Genomic DNA, 16,718 nt, shown 5'->3' with positions numbered 1-16,718 from the left:
GTTTTGTCTGAACACAGGGACTTTTTGTTTAGTTTCAAGCGAAAATGTTTTAAAAGCAGCTGAGAGTTGTTGTTTTATCTTCAACAATACTATTGAACAAACTGACCTCAATGCTGACTTTCAAAGCTCATCTCAGGACATTTTTACCGGCAACCCTAAATTTACAGAAACTTATCATGATAAAGATATTAACTGGTATTTTAAGAAGGAACTCTCAACAAGTACAGCTGAAACTGCCAATCTATTTACAAAATGTCTCAAAAGCGTCTGTTATGCTAGTTTTTGTATATTATGTTCTTATCAGTCTTATATTCTTAGAGGTTTTGATTTGATGCTGTCTATCTTGGTATTGCTTTGACACTGTCTATATCCTTTGGAGTTTCATCGTCGAGGATCTTAGAGGTCAACAATAGCAAGTTAACTCATCTTATCAGGCAGCAAGTTGGTGTAAACAGTACCTATGGGTTGAAATGATCATGGTCTCAACTAAATAAGTGAAATACCTATTGATAATAAATACATCTAACAATAAACACATATAGATATTCTCTAATTAAAGAAAAGCCGCGCGTGGAAACCGAAGATATTGAACCCATCTGAAATTTGATTTTGCAATTTTATCATGTTCGAATTATATAAAATTTACAAAATTAATGCCTGTTTGATTTGATTCAGGACTGAAAGGAATGTGACGGAATCAATTTAAGAACTCCACAATTAGGATTGAAATACCTTTCAACAATGATGTTAGAATCACCTTTTTCCAATCACTAAGCACGACATATCATGGTGCTGTTTCATTGACTATACAGAGCATAAACCAAATTGTTCCATTCACTATTATCAATTCTGTGTTCGGATATTTTCCGTTTTGTGCCCCCCAGGGGGGAGGGGAGGGGGGCACAAACGGAAAATATCCCAGATAGTCAGTGAACACTAAGTTTCAACTTGAAGAATGGCTTTGTATGAGAAAAATTAAGAACGAGAATGACTGTTTTGGTGGTTGATAGATTATTTCTCATAATCAGTCATACAGTCATTTTGTTTAATGGTGTAAAACTCCCAAACTGTAAAAGTTTATTATGAGAAGATCATTCTGTAACCTATTTACAAATCAGTGCGCAGCAGATCATTTCGACCAAAAAGTGTTGATTTGTACGATAAAATCATTATCTAATTACTACTCGGGCGCCAACTTCAGAAATAAAGAATTTTGCACAGTAGTAAAGCACACATCCGCTTCAATTATTTACAATACAATCCAACATCCATTTGTAGTTGAGCTTAAACGAATTTTACGATATTTGTTCAAACTCTTTAATGGTACATAACCCTCTTTATAGTCTAGCATAGACAGACTTTTATTGTCATATTTCATTGTTCCCCCTCTCGGTTTCTTTGTTCAACCAACTTTTGCTACTCCACGCGTGAACAAATTGAGAAATAAAGAACGAAATGTGTGAAATGAATTGTTGTGAAAGTGTGTTTTGTCTAGAGCGACTTATTGATGAAATATTTCTTTCTGTCTCGACTTTCGACACCAACCAACCCCCCCCCCCCCCCCCCCTCAGTTAAATAGTCTAGACAAACATTTGAAGACAAACATTTGACAAAGGAAATTAAAACAATGGCACCTATTTCAGACAGCACGTAGGCTGCCAAATATAGTCCCATCTTTCTTTTAAGAACAATAAACATTATTCTATTCACAGCTTATAAGTCAAAACCGGCCTCCAATTTTCTGAAAACATGTTTCTATTCTGAAGATAGTGACTGTTTCCAACGCTAAACTCACATTCATAAGCCACAAAAATAGCTAACAATTGAATTCTAATATAGATCATGAACAAATTTTTTAATCCCTCGAGTAGCGTATTTGGCTGGGAGACAACCCAATGCCAAAATATACAATTTGACAAAATACCCAGATACGGTTAAATAGCAACTTAAACAAGCGGTAAAAGGCCGAATGCGATAAAAACATAAATTATTCCATTTCATTAAAAATTATTACATTTAAAAATACATTTAAAAATTCTATTATATCTAAATGTGACATTAACCCATAATCCCACTCACTTCCTTATACCCAGCAGTTCTTCAGTTTTCCTTCAAGCTTTCGAATTGTTCTCGTTGATCAACAAAAATAGAGAGCTTTTGAGAAAAATCCAAGCATCCTTTTGCTTCATTTTAAAATTATATTGCGTTTGTCTAAGATGATGGGTACACGGGAGTCAAAATTTGACCAAATCAAAGGATTGCTTCCCATTTATATCTTAACAGCTTTTGGAACAACTTAAGGATTTTTCCGTTTGTGCCCCCTCCCCAGTACGTTACGCACCCCCCCAGTTACAGAACATGTGCCAACATATATTGAATCATTATGTAACAATATGGGACGTGCGTCGGGGGGGGGGGGGGGGGGGGACGAGGTGCAAATAATAAGCACCCACTAAGCTGGGGGGGGGGGGGGGCACAAACGGAAAAGATCTAAATCTAATAAGGATGTAGTATACTATCCATGATAATTCTTGCTAAACTACCATGTTAATGCTGTAGTCTTGCATCTGGCCGAGGGAGCTATCAGATGTTCATTTTTATCCTTTGTTACGTCATAGCCAGATGCAAGATGCAGTTTGCATTCTCAACACTTTTGTCCGTTTTTCTTGTCAGTCAAATAACACCACTATATCTCAACTGAATAAATATAGTCACTAAATTTAATCTATCAATAGGTCATGCTTAAGCGCCACATTTTCATATTACGATGTCAAATTGGCTAATATTAAAAGAGAGGAATAAATTACGCGTTCTCTTGTATCGCTATCTTCAGTTATCCATTGGCGCTAAAAACACGCTAAAGAAAAACAAACCGTGTCATCTTGGCGGTTCTCACTTCTACGGCAAAAATACTCACGTGCCTGGCTACATCAGAAAGTGTGTCCAAAACCCCATTAGAGATACTTGACCTGCATTTTAGACGCTGCGGTAGTTGCAGTTTTCAATTTAAACTCTAGTTGTCTATATTTAAAAAGCGCGAGATTGTAAATTTTGGTGTGATTTTTACGATAAACATTGTTTTTAGAGCGTGGGCTACAAATCCAATTGTTAGGGGGGATAAAATAGGTTATAGTGGCATTTCGTTCTTGACTCTTTTCCTAAATTTATGCAAAATACAAACACATGTTGCTAACACTTGCTACTGTTTCCGATTACATTGTCAAATTGAATTCTGTACATATTACATGCTTTGAGATTGCGGCGCTCTAATTTGAATAATTGACCAAATTGATAATTGAAACTTCGTCGTTTGAAAGTAATTTATGATGTTTTATTTTCATTCCAAGTCTTTCCCTTCAAAAAACAATGTACAAATAGCGTATTAACCTATAGGGGGATGAAAATAGGGGGATGGGGTTATGTCTTCACTCAGGGGTTACAAATGTAAGTTCGGAGCTCATCATCTGATGAGCTCCGAACAAGAGCAATTTATATCAGACAAAAGAAGAATAATGCTTAAAAAAACTTAAATTAAATTAGTGTGACGGAAAGTGTCATAAGAAAACGCAGCAGGGCTAAAATAATTGCTTGGAACTTTAAGAAAGTCAATTCGTTCAAAAACAAACTTAGTCAAGTGAATTTCATTCATAACCGAAAACAATCAGATGAATTTCTCTAATGACAAGCGAGGTGTTGGTTGTGCTTATTGGTGAATTAAGTTTATGGCCTAATGCACTGAATGCAGGATAATGGTGGTATCAAAAACTACCAAATTGTAAATTTCCCTTCAAGCCATTTCCCTGCTAAGCAGTTTCGATGGTCCGTTCACTTAGAGCCATACAACCTTTTGTATTAACAAGACAGGCACGACTTAAAATCATCGAGATTTGCCAGTTTATACTGTTCCGTCTACAGAAAAATCAATTCGGTAAAGAGAGCAAAAGAATTTTCTACAACAAAAACCTCCCAGCGAAAATCTTTGCATAAGAACAAAAAACATACACAACCGAAATAATTGCTTCAAATTTTGCATGAGAGAAGTTAATCATTATGAAGGGGATAAGGCCGAACCAATGAATAAATACACTTATCCTCAGGGCAGATAAAAACGTTAGCAAATTAAAGTGCAAAATTGCTCTTATTTTAAAATACGCAGTGCTGGTTATTTCATTAGAACTCCACGATTTGGATATTAACCTAAATGTTAGTCATTGAAAAAACGAACTGTTAGAGCAAACAAAACGGAAGCATCATCATCATCACCGTGTTGTTATAGGCACTTCTTCTGGAACTCAAAAGTGCTCCGCCGTGATCAGTTATAATAACTTTGGAATAAATGCGTCCTTAAATCTCTTTTGAATAATGAATAAGATTCTGTGGTCCTTAGCTTGACTGGCAGGGAATTCCATAGAACGGCACCGCGGGTGTCGAAACATTTTAAGCCAAAAGCTGTTGTTCTTCATGGAACTGTTGATTTCTTCAAATCCTGCGGTCGTCTGGCCCGGATCTCCTGCTCAGTAAACACATGAAGATAACATGGAACTGTCATTGGATTATAGAGCTCTTTGTGTTGAATTCGTTCGCGTACTGGAAACCAGTGAAGGTCATGCATGTGGAACGTAACGCTGCAGAACGTATGTAGCTGGTATATGATTCCGCAAGAACAGTTCTGAATTTTCTGTCAAATCTTCTCGTGTTTGTCCTTGAAACCAAGCAAGAGCAAATTACTGTAGTCTAGGCGACTGAAAGAAGCAAGCGTACTAACAAATGGCATTTTTCCTGACTCAAGAAGCGCTTAAGTGAAAAGAGCTGACGAAGATAGAAAAAACAAGTCCGACTATTTATCAAGACCTGCTTCCTAAACAATAGTTTGTTGCCTATTGCTACTCCCAGGCTAATGAACGAGTCATTAACATTTATTACACCATCGACTATGTTGATTGTTTTCCAATCTGCTAATCACTTTTCTGCTCCGATTGCTATCACTTTCGTTTTTCTCATTCCATTCAATCCAGCTTCTTTGAGTAATGCAAATATTTTGTTGACTTTAATCTTGTCTTGTTCTTGACACGTTTTACAATCGAAGCACAGCATCGTATCAACATCATACATTTGGTAACTGATGTTTTTTTCACGCAACATGTCTCCGAGTGGTATTAGATACATACTGAAAAGACTCGGTCCCAGTATTGAACCCTGGGGTACTCCTGATTTCATAGGGAGAGGTTTCGATGAAGAAGAGTTTATAACAACTGATTGTTGTCTGTGTTTGAGATAAGATTTGAGCCAATTCAATGCTTTGCCACGTAGTCCAAATCTTTTCGTAGAAATACGTAGGAACAAGCTATGATCAAGGGTGTGGAACAGTGCTTTCAATTCAATTGCAACCAGAACGATACCTTTGAATGAATCAATCCCGCGTTGAATGTCGATCACTGTTTTCACGAGAGAGGTCTCTGTAGAAAAGAACTTTTAAAGTAGACAATGGTCATTTCAACTACCTCGGAGAAAAATAGAGGTTACTGACAGGTCCGAAACGCTTGAATCGTTGTGGTCAATGATTTCTTGCTTCAGCGGAGGCCGAAATGCAGCTTTTTCCAATTGGGATGGAAAAACACCTTCTTCTTTTGATGAATTGACGATAAGTAACATTGCTTCTATCCAACAGTACGGTATACTTTTTAGATATTTGACTGGAAAAAGAACCATGAGACCAGATTTCAATGAAAATTTATCTAGAAATTTCTCCAGCTCAGCCTGAGACAAAGTTCTGAATTCGTTTAGATGATCGACATCTTTGCTTTCGATGCTCCTTTCCGACTCCACTTCAATGACAATTTTCGAATTCTTTTCCGAGAAAAAAGTGTTGAAACTTTCGGCAAGTAATTCTGTGTTTGTGTGATCACATAGTTGATTGTACAGATGAAGCGAATCTCTCAATACTAGTTGCTGATCCCCTCAATTTAATGAACAGTATTTTTTGGGCGTAAATAAGACAAACAAGACAAATTCAAAGTAACAATGATCAGCTCATAGCTTTACAGCAGTGATCAACTTCGAAGTCAGAACTATCTTTGTACAGAAACTTGTGAATGGTCAATATGCATCTCTTTTTTGAGCAAAATAACTACAACAGATTAAAATGCACTGCTCTCGCATTTCATTGCAGTCACTTCCAACACTCAAGATATTTAAAAAAAATCGACTAATAAAAGAGAAATCGCAAATCAAGGCAAATATATACACCCATTCAATGCAGAAAGAACTAAGGCACATTAAGAACTAAGGCACGAAAGAACTAAATCTTTTCGTAGAAATACGTAGGAACAAGCTATGATCAAGGGTGTGGAACAATGCTTTCAATTCAATTGCAACCAGAACGATAACTTTGAATGAATCAATCCCGCGTTGAATGTCGATCACTGTTTTCACGCGAGAGGTCTCTGTAGAAAAGAACTTTTAAAGTAGACAATGGTCATTTCAACTACCTCGGAGAAAAATAGAGGATACTGACAGGTCCGAAACGCTTGAATCGTTGTGGTCAATGATTTCTTGCTTCAGCGGAGGCCGAAATGCAGCTTTTTCCAATCGGGATGGAAAAACACCTTCTTCTTTTGATGAATTGACGATAAGTAACATTGCTTCTATCCAACGGTACGGTATAGTTTTTAGATATTTGACTGGAAAAAGAACCATGAGACCAGATTTCAATGAAACTTTATCTAGAAATTTCTCCAGCTCAGCCTGAGACAAAGTTCTGAATTCGTTTAGATGATCGACATCTTTGCTTTCGATGCTCCTTTCCGACTCCACTTCAATGACAATTTTCGAATTCTTTTCCGAGAAAAAAGTGTTGAAACTTTCGGCAAGTAATTCTGTGTTTGTGTGATCACATAGTTGATTGTACAGATGAAGCGAATCTCTCAATACTAGTTGCTGATCCCCTCAATTTAATGAACAGTATTTTTTGGGCGTAAATAAGACAAACAAGACAAATTCAAAGTAACAATGATCAGCTCATAGCTTTACAGCAGTGATCAACTTCGAAGTCAGAACTATCTTTGTACAGAAACTTGTGAATGGTCAATATGCATCTCTTTTTTGAGCAAAATAACTACAACAGATTAAAATGCACTGCTCTCGCATTTCATTGCAGTCACTTCCAACACTCAAGATATTTAAAAAAAATCGACTAATAAAAGAGAAATCGCAAATCAAGGCAAATATATACACCCATTCAATGCAGAAAGAACTAAGGCACATTAAGAACTAAGGCACGAAAGAACTAAATCTTTTCGTAGAAATACGTAGGAACAAGCTATGATCAAGGGTGTGGAACAATGCTTTCAATTCAATTGCAACCAGAACGATAACTTTGAATGAATCAATCCCGCGTTGAATGTCGATCACTGTTTTCACGCGAGAGGTCTCTGTAGAAAAGAACTTTTAAAGTAGACAATGGTCATTTCAACTACCTCGGAGAAAAATAGAGGATACTGACAGGTCCGAAACGCTTGAATCGTTGTGGTCAATGATTTCTTGCTTCAGCGGAGGCCGAAATGCAGCTTTTTCCAATCGGGATGGAAAAACACCTTCTTCTTTTGATGAATTGACGATAAGTAACATTGCTTCTATCCAACGGTACGGTATAGTTTTTAGATATTTGACTGGAAAAAGAACCATGAGACCAGATTTCAATGAAACTTTATCTAGAAATTTCTCCAGCTCAGCCTGAGACAAAGTTCTGAATTCGTTTAGATGATCGACATCTTTGCTTTCGATGCTCCTTTCCGACTCCACTTCAATGACAATTTTCGAATTCTTTTTCGAGAAAAAAGTGTTGAAACTTTCGGCAAGTAATTCTGTGTTTGTGTGATCACATAGTTGAGAAGTGCCACCTTCGATGAGTTTTTTCAGATGTCTTTAAATCTCTTTGCTTGGGGATCTGTGAATAGAAGAGATTTTGGATTGATAGAACTGCGTCTTTTTCTGTTTGTTTGCATTGCGCTATTTTTTCAAAAGTTCTTGTAAGCATCCTGCAAACTGGGTACGCTCCGTTTTCTACATAACAGTTTGAGCTGATGTTTCTTCTGTTTCACCTTTGTCAACTCAGAATCAAAGAATGGACACTCCCGCAATTTTCTTCATAGCTCTACCAGGGGTGCATACAGATCACTATGAGTTTCGAGGACCGACAGGAATATACCTACAAAAGTGTCTGTGTTGAAAGTGGTACTGTAGGTCAATAACTGCCAGGACACCTCTACGTCATACGCAAATTTGTCCCATTCAACGGCTTTCCATCTCCAATAGGTCGTACTGGGTTGCTTGATAACACTTAATTTTTCGATAGAGAATGACACTAGGCGGTGGTAAGACCATGGCACTATCTCAGTTGTTATCGATTAAAAAAGAAAATTATAATTCATGTTCTTTAAAGGACGGCTGCTCAACTCTAATCTAATTTCTCATAATATGGTACTAACTATAAGGATGAAAACTGAGCCTTAATGTGTTAAAAAAACTCAATCTTAATAAGGGGGGGGCAGAGTTGGGATGACTGGAAGAGAGGGGATAGAGTTGGGATGACTGGAAGAGAGAAAGATGGCAGAAGTAGAGGGTTGAGATGGCTGACAACAGCCCTGCACCCCGTGAAATATTCTCCTCAAAAATAGTGTGGGTGAATCTCATACTTAGAGACTAGTAAGGCGTAAGGCTATAAGAGGACTGCTCAGACACTTAAAGCCCTCCAGGCGCTACCTGTTTATCTCTTTTTATGGACAACAATTAAAAATAGTCGGTCTAAAAATTGCCAAAAAATGTTCACATGACCAATAAAATTGCATTAACCATCGTTTGAGAGCAATTAACAACAAATGAGCTAAATTATAACAAAACATATCAACCTAAGCAAGAAAATATGATTCCAAATGAGTAAGTGCTCAATTAAGTTTAGACATTTGGGCAATTTCAACGGGGGCACAATATAGTCAGTGGACATCATTTTTGTCAAAGTCACCTGAAAAAAATTTCAAAGACAACTTGTGATAGATTGTACAGATGAAGCGAATCTCTCAATACTAGTTGCTGATCCCCTCAATTTAATGAACAGTATTTTTTGGGCGTAAATAAGACAAACAAGACAAATTCAAAGTAACAATGATCAGCTCATAGCTTTACAGCAGTGATCAACTTCGAAGTCAGAACTATCTTTGTACAGAAACTTGTGAATGGTCAATATGCATCTCTTTTTTGAGCAAAATAACTACAACAGATTAAAATGCACTGCTCTCGCATTTCATTGCAGTCACTTCCAACACTCAAGATATTTAAAAAAAATCGACTAATAAAAGAGAAATCGCAAATCAAGGCAAATATATACATCCATTCAATGCAGAAAGAACTAAGGCACATTAAAGTGAGTTTTTGAAAAACGACGAAAAGAGTTCTTTTTGATGTTATTGTGTTGAAATACTTCCGTCGCATGTTATTTCAAAAAACCACGGAGGACTTCTACTGCCTCGAATTGACGTCTACAAGAGGTGGTGGCATAATTTCTTGGCTAGCCTCAGAAAATGAGTGCGCGGCATACACGTTTCGATTTCTTAAGGCAAGTATGCTCCGCCATTCAATAAATTAATAAAAACTAATTTATTGAAAAGAGAATATAAGTGGCGGCTAATCGTTGATGTTACTCGAACAAGCAATGCTGAACCGTATATTGTGCTGTCGTAGCGCACTGCACCAAGTCATCACGTAAAGCTGCATTTTGTTTTGTCCTTTCTTATCGCTAAATTTTAAATCGTTACGTATCACAAAAACTGGTATAAGTTATGTGCAAGGTGTGTCGAAGCTTGAGCAATTTCTTTAAAGAAATAGCAAGCCGTGCTAATTTTTACTATGAGTAGTGAAATAATCAACTGGCCAAGTTTACAATTAAGTTTTGTTGCTAGAATTTGATTTTAAAAAGGAACAGATCGAAGAGAAGACAAAAAATAACACAAACATTATCTTCACTTTAAAATAGATTCATTAGAATAAATAAAAAGATGAGACAAAAGTGCTACGCTGCCAGCGCAATTAAACCACTGAACCAAACCCAATGTAGCACAAAACTACCATGTTTTTTTTATCAACTTAACCAATTTTTCACTTTCGTTGCAATAAATCAGTGGAGGATCTAGAAAGAAGACCTAACCAGAAGGACAACCTCACTACGGTTCTTCACATGCAATGATTTAACGCTTAATATTGAGCAGTACAAAAATATTCATTGATGATCGTAACCAATTTATCGCATTTTTATATCAACTTTTTTAAGCTGTCTCAAATTGAGACAAGCAACTTAAAACGCCAATGAGAGAGTTGTTTAGATCACGCAAAACTCACTCGAGAAGCCGTCATGGGAAACTTTTAGCATGATATAGACATACAACTACAATAATTTGTAACTTCAACCGAGATCCGTTAACAGTTGGTAGCTGCATCAGTTATTCCTTGAAAAATGCTATTCAATGGCGCTTAAATTTCCATTAGGTATACGCTAAATTTATGAACAAAATTTCTACCCAAAGTTGTTTCAGAAAAGATGGTAATGTCATCTCAGCCAAATACGACCTTTTTGGTTCTTTCAAAAACATAGCCCATAGATTGCCGAAAAAGCTCCACAACACTTGGGCGATTTCAAATATAGATAGCAATAGATACAGAAGTGAATTGATGCAGATTCCAACTTTCCTAAAGTCTAAAACGTTTTCAAACCATAAAGTTCGATTCGGAGTCCTATATTGACCTTTAAAGCGTTAGAGTGATCTGAAGTGACCTTAATAAAATTAGAAGTGATTTAGAGAGTGAGGTATGTCAGTCACGATCAAAACACTTATCACACACACAAACACACACACAGTTCACCTTAAAACTCGCCCCCAATTACTTTAAGAAATGACGATCACGCAAGTAAAAGTAGCAAAACAGCGGCATGGCAAGCTACCAAAACCCAGAGAGGTGAATATTGACTTAGTTCGTTTCGACTGAGTAAAAAATTGAGTTGAAAATTTTGTAATTCAATTGATCATATAGGCTCATGCGATTTAATATAGTTGAAAAATGATTATCAATTTCAGCAATAGGGCCAAAATATGCAGGTATATATAATTCATAGCACATTTCTACAATATCTAACTCGTTATTGCCAAATATACAGTTTAATCAGCTTTTGGTAAAAATAAATTTAAAAATACATACTCCGACGTGATAAATAGTATAGAATAAACAATGTTCAAATGCACAAGTCATTTCAGAAACGTTTAGCACATTTGCTACTATGACGGGCTAACTGGTCAATTTACTGAAACTATTTTGATAAAGAACACGCTATTGAGGAAAACAATCATTACAAAATCAGAATATGTAGAATTGATGTTTTAGTATCGCATAAATTAACGATTGCAATTGTTGGTCTGTACGTAGAAGGCTTAATACGAGTCGGGCAATAAAAACTTAAGAGGGCCGTGTTGGCGCTACAAGACTACATTGAACTCAAGGCTCAAAAATAGAAGAGCCGCAAACGGTGCCATTAAGTTCTTTCTAAAAACCCTTTAAATAACTTTTTCCTATACTCACTTTGCATTTCTTAGTTTAGTATTTAACATCTTTTTTCAGTTGTGTTTTTCGAAATTATTTTCTTACTCAGAAGTTTGTCACGTTGCTTAAAAAATCAACTTTCACAAGATTCTCAGCCTTAATAGCACAGCTATGAAATCATTTTTCTAAGTTATTATACGGGCTCAAGTGCTTTCAAATCGAGTTTCATCTTTGCTTTTTCACGCTGAATGTAATTTGAATTTCACAACAATCCCGTCGTTAGTTGCTCAACGGTTAGAATAGAGTCTTCAGTTTCGATTTTCTACTCATCGATTAGCTGAGCAAATCGGTCATCAATTCTCTTCTGAATAGCCACAAATTCACCCTCCATCTTTGCTTCATCATACTGGGCTGGATCGAGGAACTTCATGGAAGTAACGGCGTGAATGACCCCGTTGGCTTCCCCCATGTTGTCCCTGATGTCATTCCAGGTAATCTTGCTCTTCTTGTCTCCCGAGGGAGTGACTGCATCTGTTGCTTTCTGGTGGAAATGCAGGATGTTCCTCAACATACCCACCGTTTTGTACATTGGGCAGTATCTAAACGAAAACATCTCTTTAGATATTAGAAGGTACCACAACTAATGTCGGACCCATAGCTCTCCAACGACTGGCAGTGGGCATTTAATTGTTGCCTTTTTCAGCAGATGGCATGGGGCATAGTACACTAGATAACTTCACTAAGGGCTTCAAATAGTGTCATTAGTGCTTACTTTTGACCACCATTAAGATTTAGGGCAAGGGGATGTGAAGGGGGCGGAGGTGAAGTGTGGCGGTCAAACTCTAAGAATCGCCTTCACACCATGAATTTATGTCTCCAAAACAGTTTCGTTGAATTGCATACTTAGAGTCTAGTAGGCTGAAAGGCTCTAAGAGCCCTAAATGCCTTCCGGTCGCTACATGTTTATCCCGTTTTTGAGGACGAAATGTCAAAAGTTCGGACGAAAAATCGTTCAAGCGAAAAATCGCATAAAAAAGACCACAGAACTAATATAATTGCCACAAACTTCGTTAAAAATACAGCAATTAAAAATACAGCATTAATTTTGATATCTATTGGTTGGTCTTCAGGAGTTATATAAATAGTTTCTATGCAAATAACATTGCGATAACCATTACAAGGAAACAGCAATAATCACAAAAATAGATAGAACCGGAAATAGCAAAACAATCCATATACGCAAAGTTTTTACATAGCACGTGCCTCTTCACGTGCGTTTTCAATCAAGAAAACTCACGAATTAATTGCAGTTGAGCTGGCTTCTACTTTTATTAGCACCTATTTTTTTATTATGGGTTCCCTAATATAAATGTATAATTCAAATAAAATCTTGGAACATAAAATTCCGAAAGGCGGCCAAAAAACAATGCGTGAATCTGGCAAGCAAAAGAAAAGTCCCAAAATTACATACAAATATAAAATCAAAGTTTAATTTGTTTTACGTAAAATTTTAGACAAGTCATAGAGAAATATTTGGCTTTCTTAATATTCAATCTATTAGAAAAGGAAAAAGGAAAATTTCTCATTTTTTAACTCGAAAAAGGATCAAAACAAGACAACGTTGCTTAATGACAACTCATCAGCCAAATGGAATAGTACTTTTAACACATTGATGGAAAATAGCCGCCATTGAACCCCATAACACCAATTCCCTGTTTCCCGTACCCCTGTTTCTTAATGAGGGGACAAAGGCGCTAGTATCAATACCAAATCAGCATTAGAGATGAACATGAAAAGACTAGCGCCGGGTGAATTGCTCACGAACCACAGGCTGGGAGCAATTTAATTTAGGAGTGTAGCTTAAAAATTTTTAGATTGCAAATACTCGGACCTGATAGGGGTTCGGACCATAGCCCTCCAGGATAGCAGTCAGACACGTTAACCACTGGGCTACAACCAATTTGTTACTCAACCGCGAACAGTCACTTTTATATTAGCAACAAACTTCAACAAACAGTTCAGAATGAGAGCACTTAAAATCACTAAAAATCAAGTGAAGCTTGAGAAGTCACATGCTCTACATCAAAAAGCGAAAAATTAGCCAGGCCTAAATTTTGCATAGAAAAGACCAACAAGTTTACAATAATTGCTTCAAACTTCATTCGAGAGCAACTAATAACGAAAAATTACAAGAACAAAGTTCAAGTAGCGGTCATCTAAAATTGTGCTTTGTGTTTATCGCGTTTCTATTCGTGATTTCTTTTTCGTTTTTATGTCTCCGTTTATTTTCAACAACTTTGCAGACCAACTGCTGTTTAAAAGCGCTTTAGGCAAAATAGGCGAAACTAAATTAGCCTAGAGAAGCAAAAAAGATTTGACACAAAATGTTAAAAAATCTGTGACTTATGGTAAAGCAAAAAAATTTTTCTTCGGCGAATAAAAAAATATAGCAGGAAAAATCCCGACCTAGAATTCAATACAAATTCATTAACTAAACAAAACTACACCTAGCGTGAAAAAGTCACTTGAGAAAGCAAAGAATTGTGCTAGAAAAGCGCAAAAATGCTTGAGCAAAAATTTTGCAGAAAAGACTAACATGTTTACGCGAGAGCAATTAATAATTGCTGGTAATTACAATTTTAACAATAAAACCACTGTTCAATTTCATCACTTATTTTTTCATCAGAACCAACTTATTAAATAACGTTCGTATCATTGCCTTGCAAGAACAATAAAAACGAAAGAACGTTTTCCAACACCCTTAGTTAATTGTGGCAGTATGGAATTAAAAAATGTAGAGCAACCCCATTGCCATCTTTATTGTTAAAAATTGAAACAAAAAGTACGTCACTTTAAGCGAAAAACCTACCCCCTTGAAATTAGACGAAGAAAACCTTACTAGAAGAACAGAACCGAAACCGATCTTTTTATTGTTGCCCACGGTCTCATGAGACACCAAGAAGAAGTATTCCCCCTTTTTTGGTCACATTAGACAAGAAGAGCGCAACTCTGTGTTTAAGCGGTTGCTGAATAAAAAAAACATCAGTTGGCTTTAGTCTTCGCCTATTTTAATGACTTTAAAAGCAGCCAGATGTGTTGCACAGAATAGAACGCTGACAAAATTGTCAGAAAAAGCCGCAATAGCTTCGTAGATCTGCATTCTCAAAAATATAGTAACAGAAACAGATCAAAAAGAAATTCAATTTTGTTTAAATTTTGAGATGTTATACTTCGATTACGAATCTGTAAGTTATTGCTGCTTCTATAAGCTGCTCTCCAATAACCTTTATTTAGAATGACAAGAATTCACTTGACATTATCTCTTTGAATTAAAGTAAAGAAAAGTCAGTTTCAGAGTCACGAAATCATTTTTGAGATCGAGGTAAGTCATGCGAAATTCAATTGAAATTGCATGAACAAATGAACAAAAAGCAGATTTTAAGTGATTGTGACGTCATATGGTCGTAACAAATATCTTGACGAAATAAAAAAAACACATATCAGGGCAAGTCCTGAGGTACAATTCAAAGAATTTTCATTGACCAAACAAAAACTAGACCTAGGACGGACAATGAGTGAATTGGGAAATGAAAAAAATGAGATCAAAAATTTTTTTGAAATAAATGAAAATCAAGGTCAAAATGCCGCATGTGAACAAAAAACCACTAGCGAGAAAGAGAAAATTGGTTCAAAGAAAAAATCAGGCCTAGAATGAATTATTAATGGATTGGAAAAACCATTTAGAAAAAAAATCCGATCCAAAAAATCGGAAAAAAGAAAAAGTAAAACTGCCGCATGTGAACAAAAAAACCACTAGCGAATTTTTGTTCAAACACAATTTTCTCACACCATTTGTGCCGCAAAATTTCACGCAGCAAAACAACTCGCTTCTTGGCTACACTTCCTGTTTCGGCGCGACCAAATTCACAACTCCAATTTGACTTCAAAAATCATGAAAATGTGTTAACAAATCTTTAAAAAAAATATAGCGCCTCAATACAATTCAAACTCTTTGAATTGTAAAACAAGAGAAGGCCAATAATAGCCCCAGCCAATCGCTGTGCGGCTATTAAAAACGAATTTTACCAAAATGAGGCCAGCAGTGTCGGTTTTTCCGAGGGCTAGCCGCGCTGCTAAAAAAGCTTATTAAAAAAGCCGCGCGGCTAATTAGTTTTAGGACATGCCGTCAAATCATCATCCTTTTGGATTTCAGACCACATGTAAACAACTGTCACAATATATTGAATTTCTTTAAAACCCGTTAATTTAAGGTACTATAAAACAAGGTTCAGATTTCAGCTATTATTTGGTTTTTAACTCCAATGGTAGCAATTATTTGGTTATGATATCACAAACTAGTTATATAAAAGAAAGTTCGCTTTTTTAACTTAGAAAAACTAGCAAAATTAGCACAGCAATCAGTTTCAGCGAACCGTTTTAGCTTTTTCATCTAAAGAGTTGGGGGAAACAGCTTTCATGGTTGCGCCAGAAAATTTTTAAAATTTTCCTTTTTTTCACATCTAACAGCTCAACGGACAAATTTGTCTTAAACTACACAAGATGTTGCTATTAACTTATTACTGCATTTTAAATGAACGAAAAATTGGTTTTAAAACCGGGTTTAGATTACAGTTTTTACGCTTGGGTGAGGGTTTTAAATAATTCATAACTCATAAGAAACTCAACATCCAAATTACAATACAATATTGAACACAAAAATGCCTGCTGAAAACAATTAGTGTTTACTACAGAATGTTAATGTTTACGGACAATTAATGTTTACTATAAAGTAGCTCTTTACTATAGAAGGACAAAACCCGCAACTCAGTGAAAAAATTTCTGGCAGTTTTGGTTATTGCATTTTTTTAAAATTTCCTCATATGTTGACAGTAAAACCTACTCTGATCAACTTTTGAAACCGCTTCTCAATTAGCTACTCTGACCTGTTTTTAAATATCAAATACTCAGAAAAGTGAGATGGTGGACAAAAACTATTGGGGAAGGGGACGGTCTCATCAGAGACTCAATGCCCTCGGGCTTTACCACTTTATCCCGTTTTGCAAGACAAAAAGTCACGAAATTTGTTGTTCATAGAAAAAATCTACAAAAAAGAAAAAGCGGTAAAACGAAAAATT

General features: G+C 36.2%; 1 protein-coding gene across 1 annotated transcript in view; it reads right to left on the bottom strand.

Moving 5' to 3' along the window:
* Nucleotides 1-11,042: 11,042 nt before the first annotated feature.
* The window catches only part of LOC142353213 (V-type proton ATPase catalytic subunit A-like), a 42,796-nt gene continuing 37,120 nt past the window's right edge, over nucleotides 11,043-16,718 (bottom strand). Inside the window, exon 7 of the mRNA XM_075405442.1 lies at nucleotides 11,043-12,182. Within this exon, the coding sequence (XP_075261557.1) occupies nucleotides 11,906-12,182 (277 nt within the window). The 3' untranslated portion in view covers nucleotides 11,043-11,905. The remainder of the gene's footprint in view (nucleotides 12,183-16,718) is intronic.

This window comes from Convolutriloba macropyga, chromosome 14 (genome assembly GCF_964194025.1).
Source record: "Convolutriloba macropyga chromosome 14, txConMacr16.3, whole genome shotgun sequence".
Lineage (NCBI taxonomy): Eukaryota > Metazoa > Xenacoelomorpha > Acoela > Convolutidae > Convolutriloba > Convolutriloba macropyga.
Note: the sequence above shows the minus strand (reverse complement) of the source record. Positions and strands in the feature narration are given on the sequence as shown.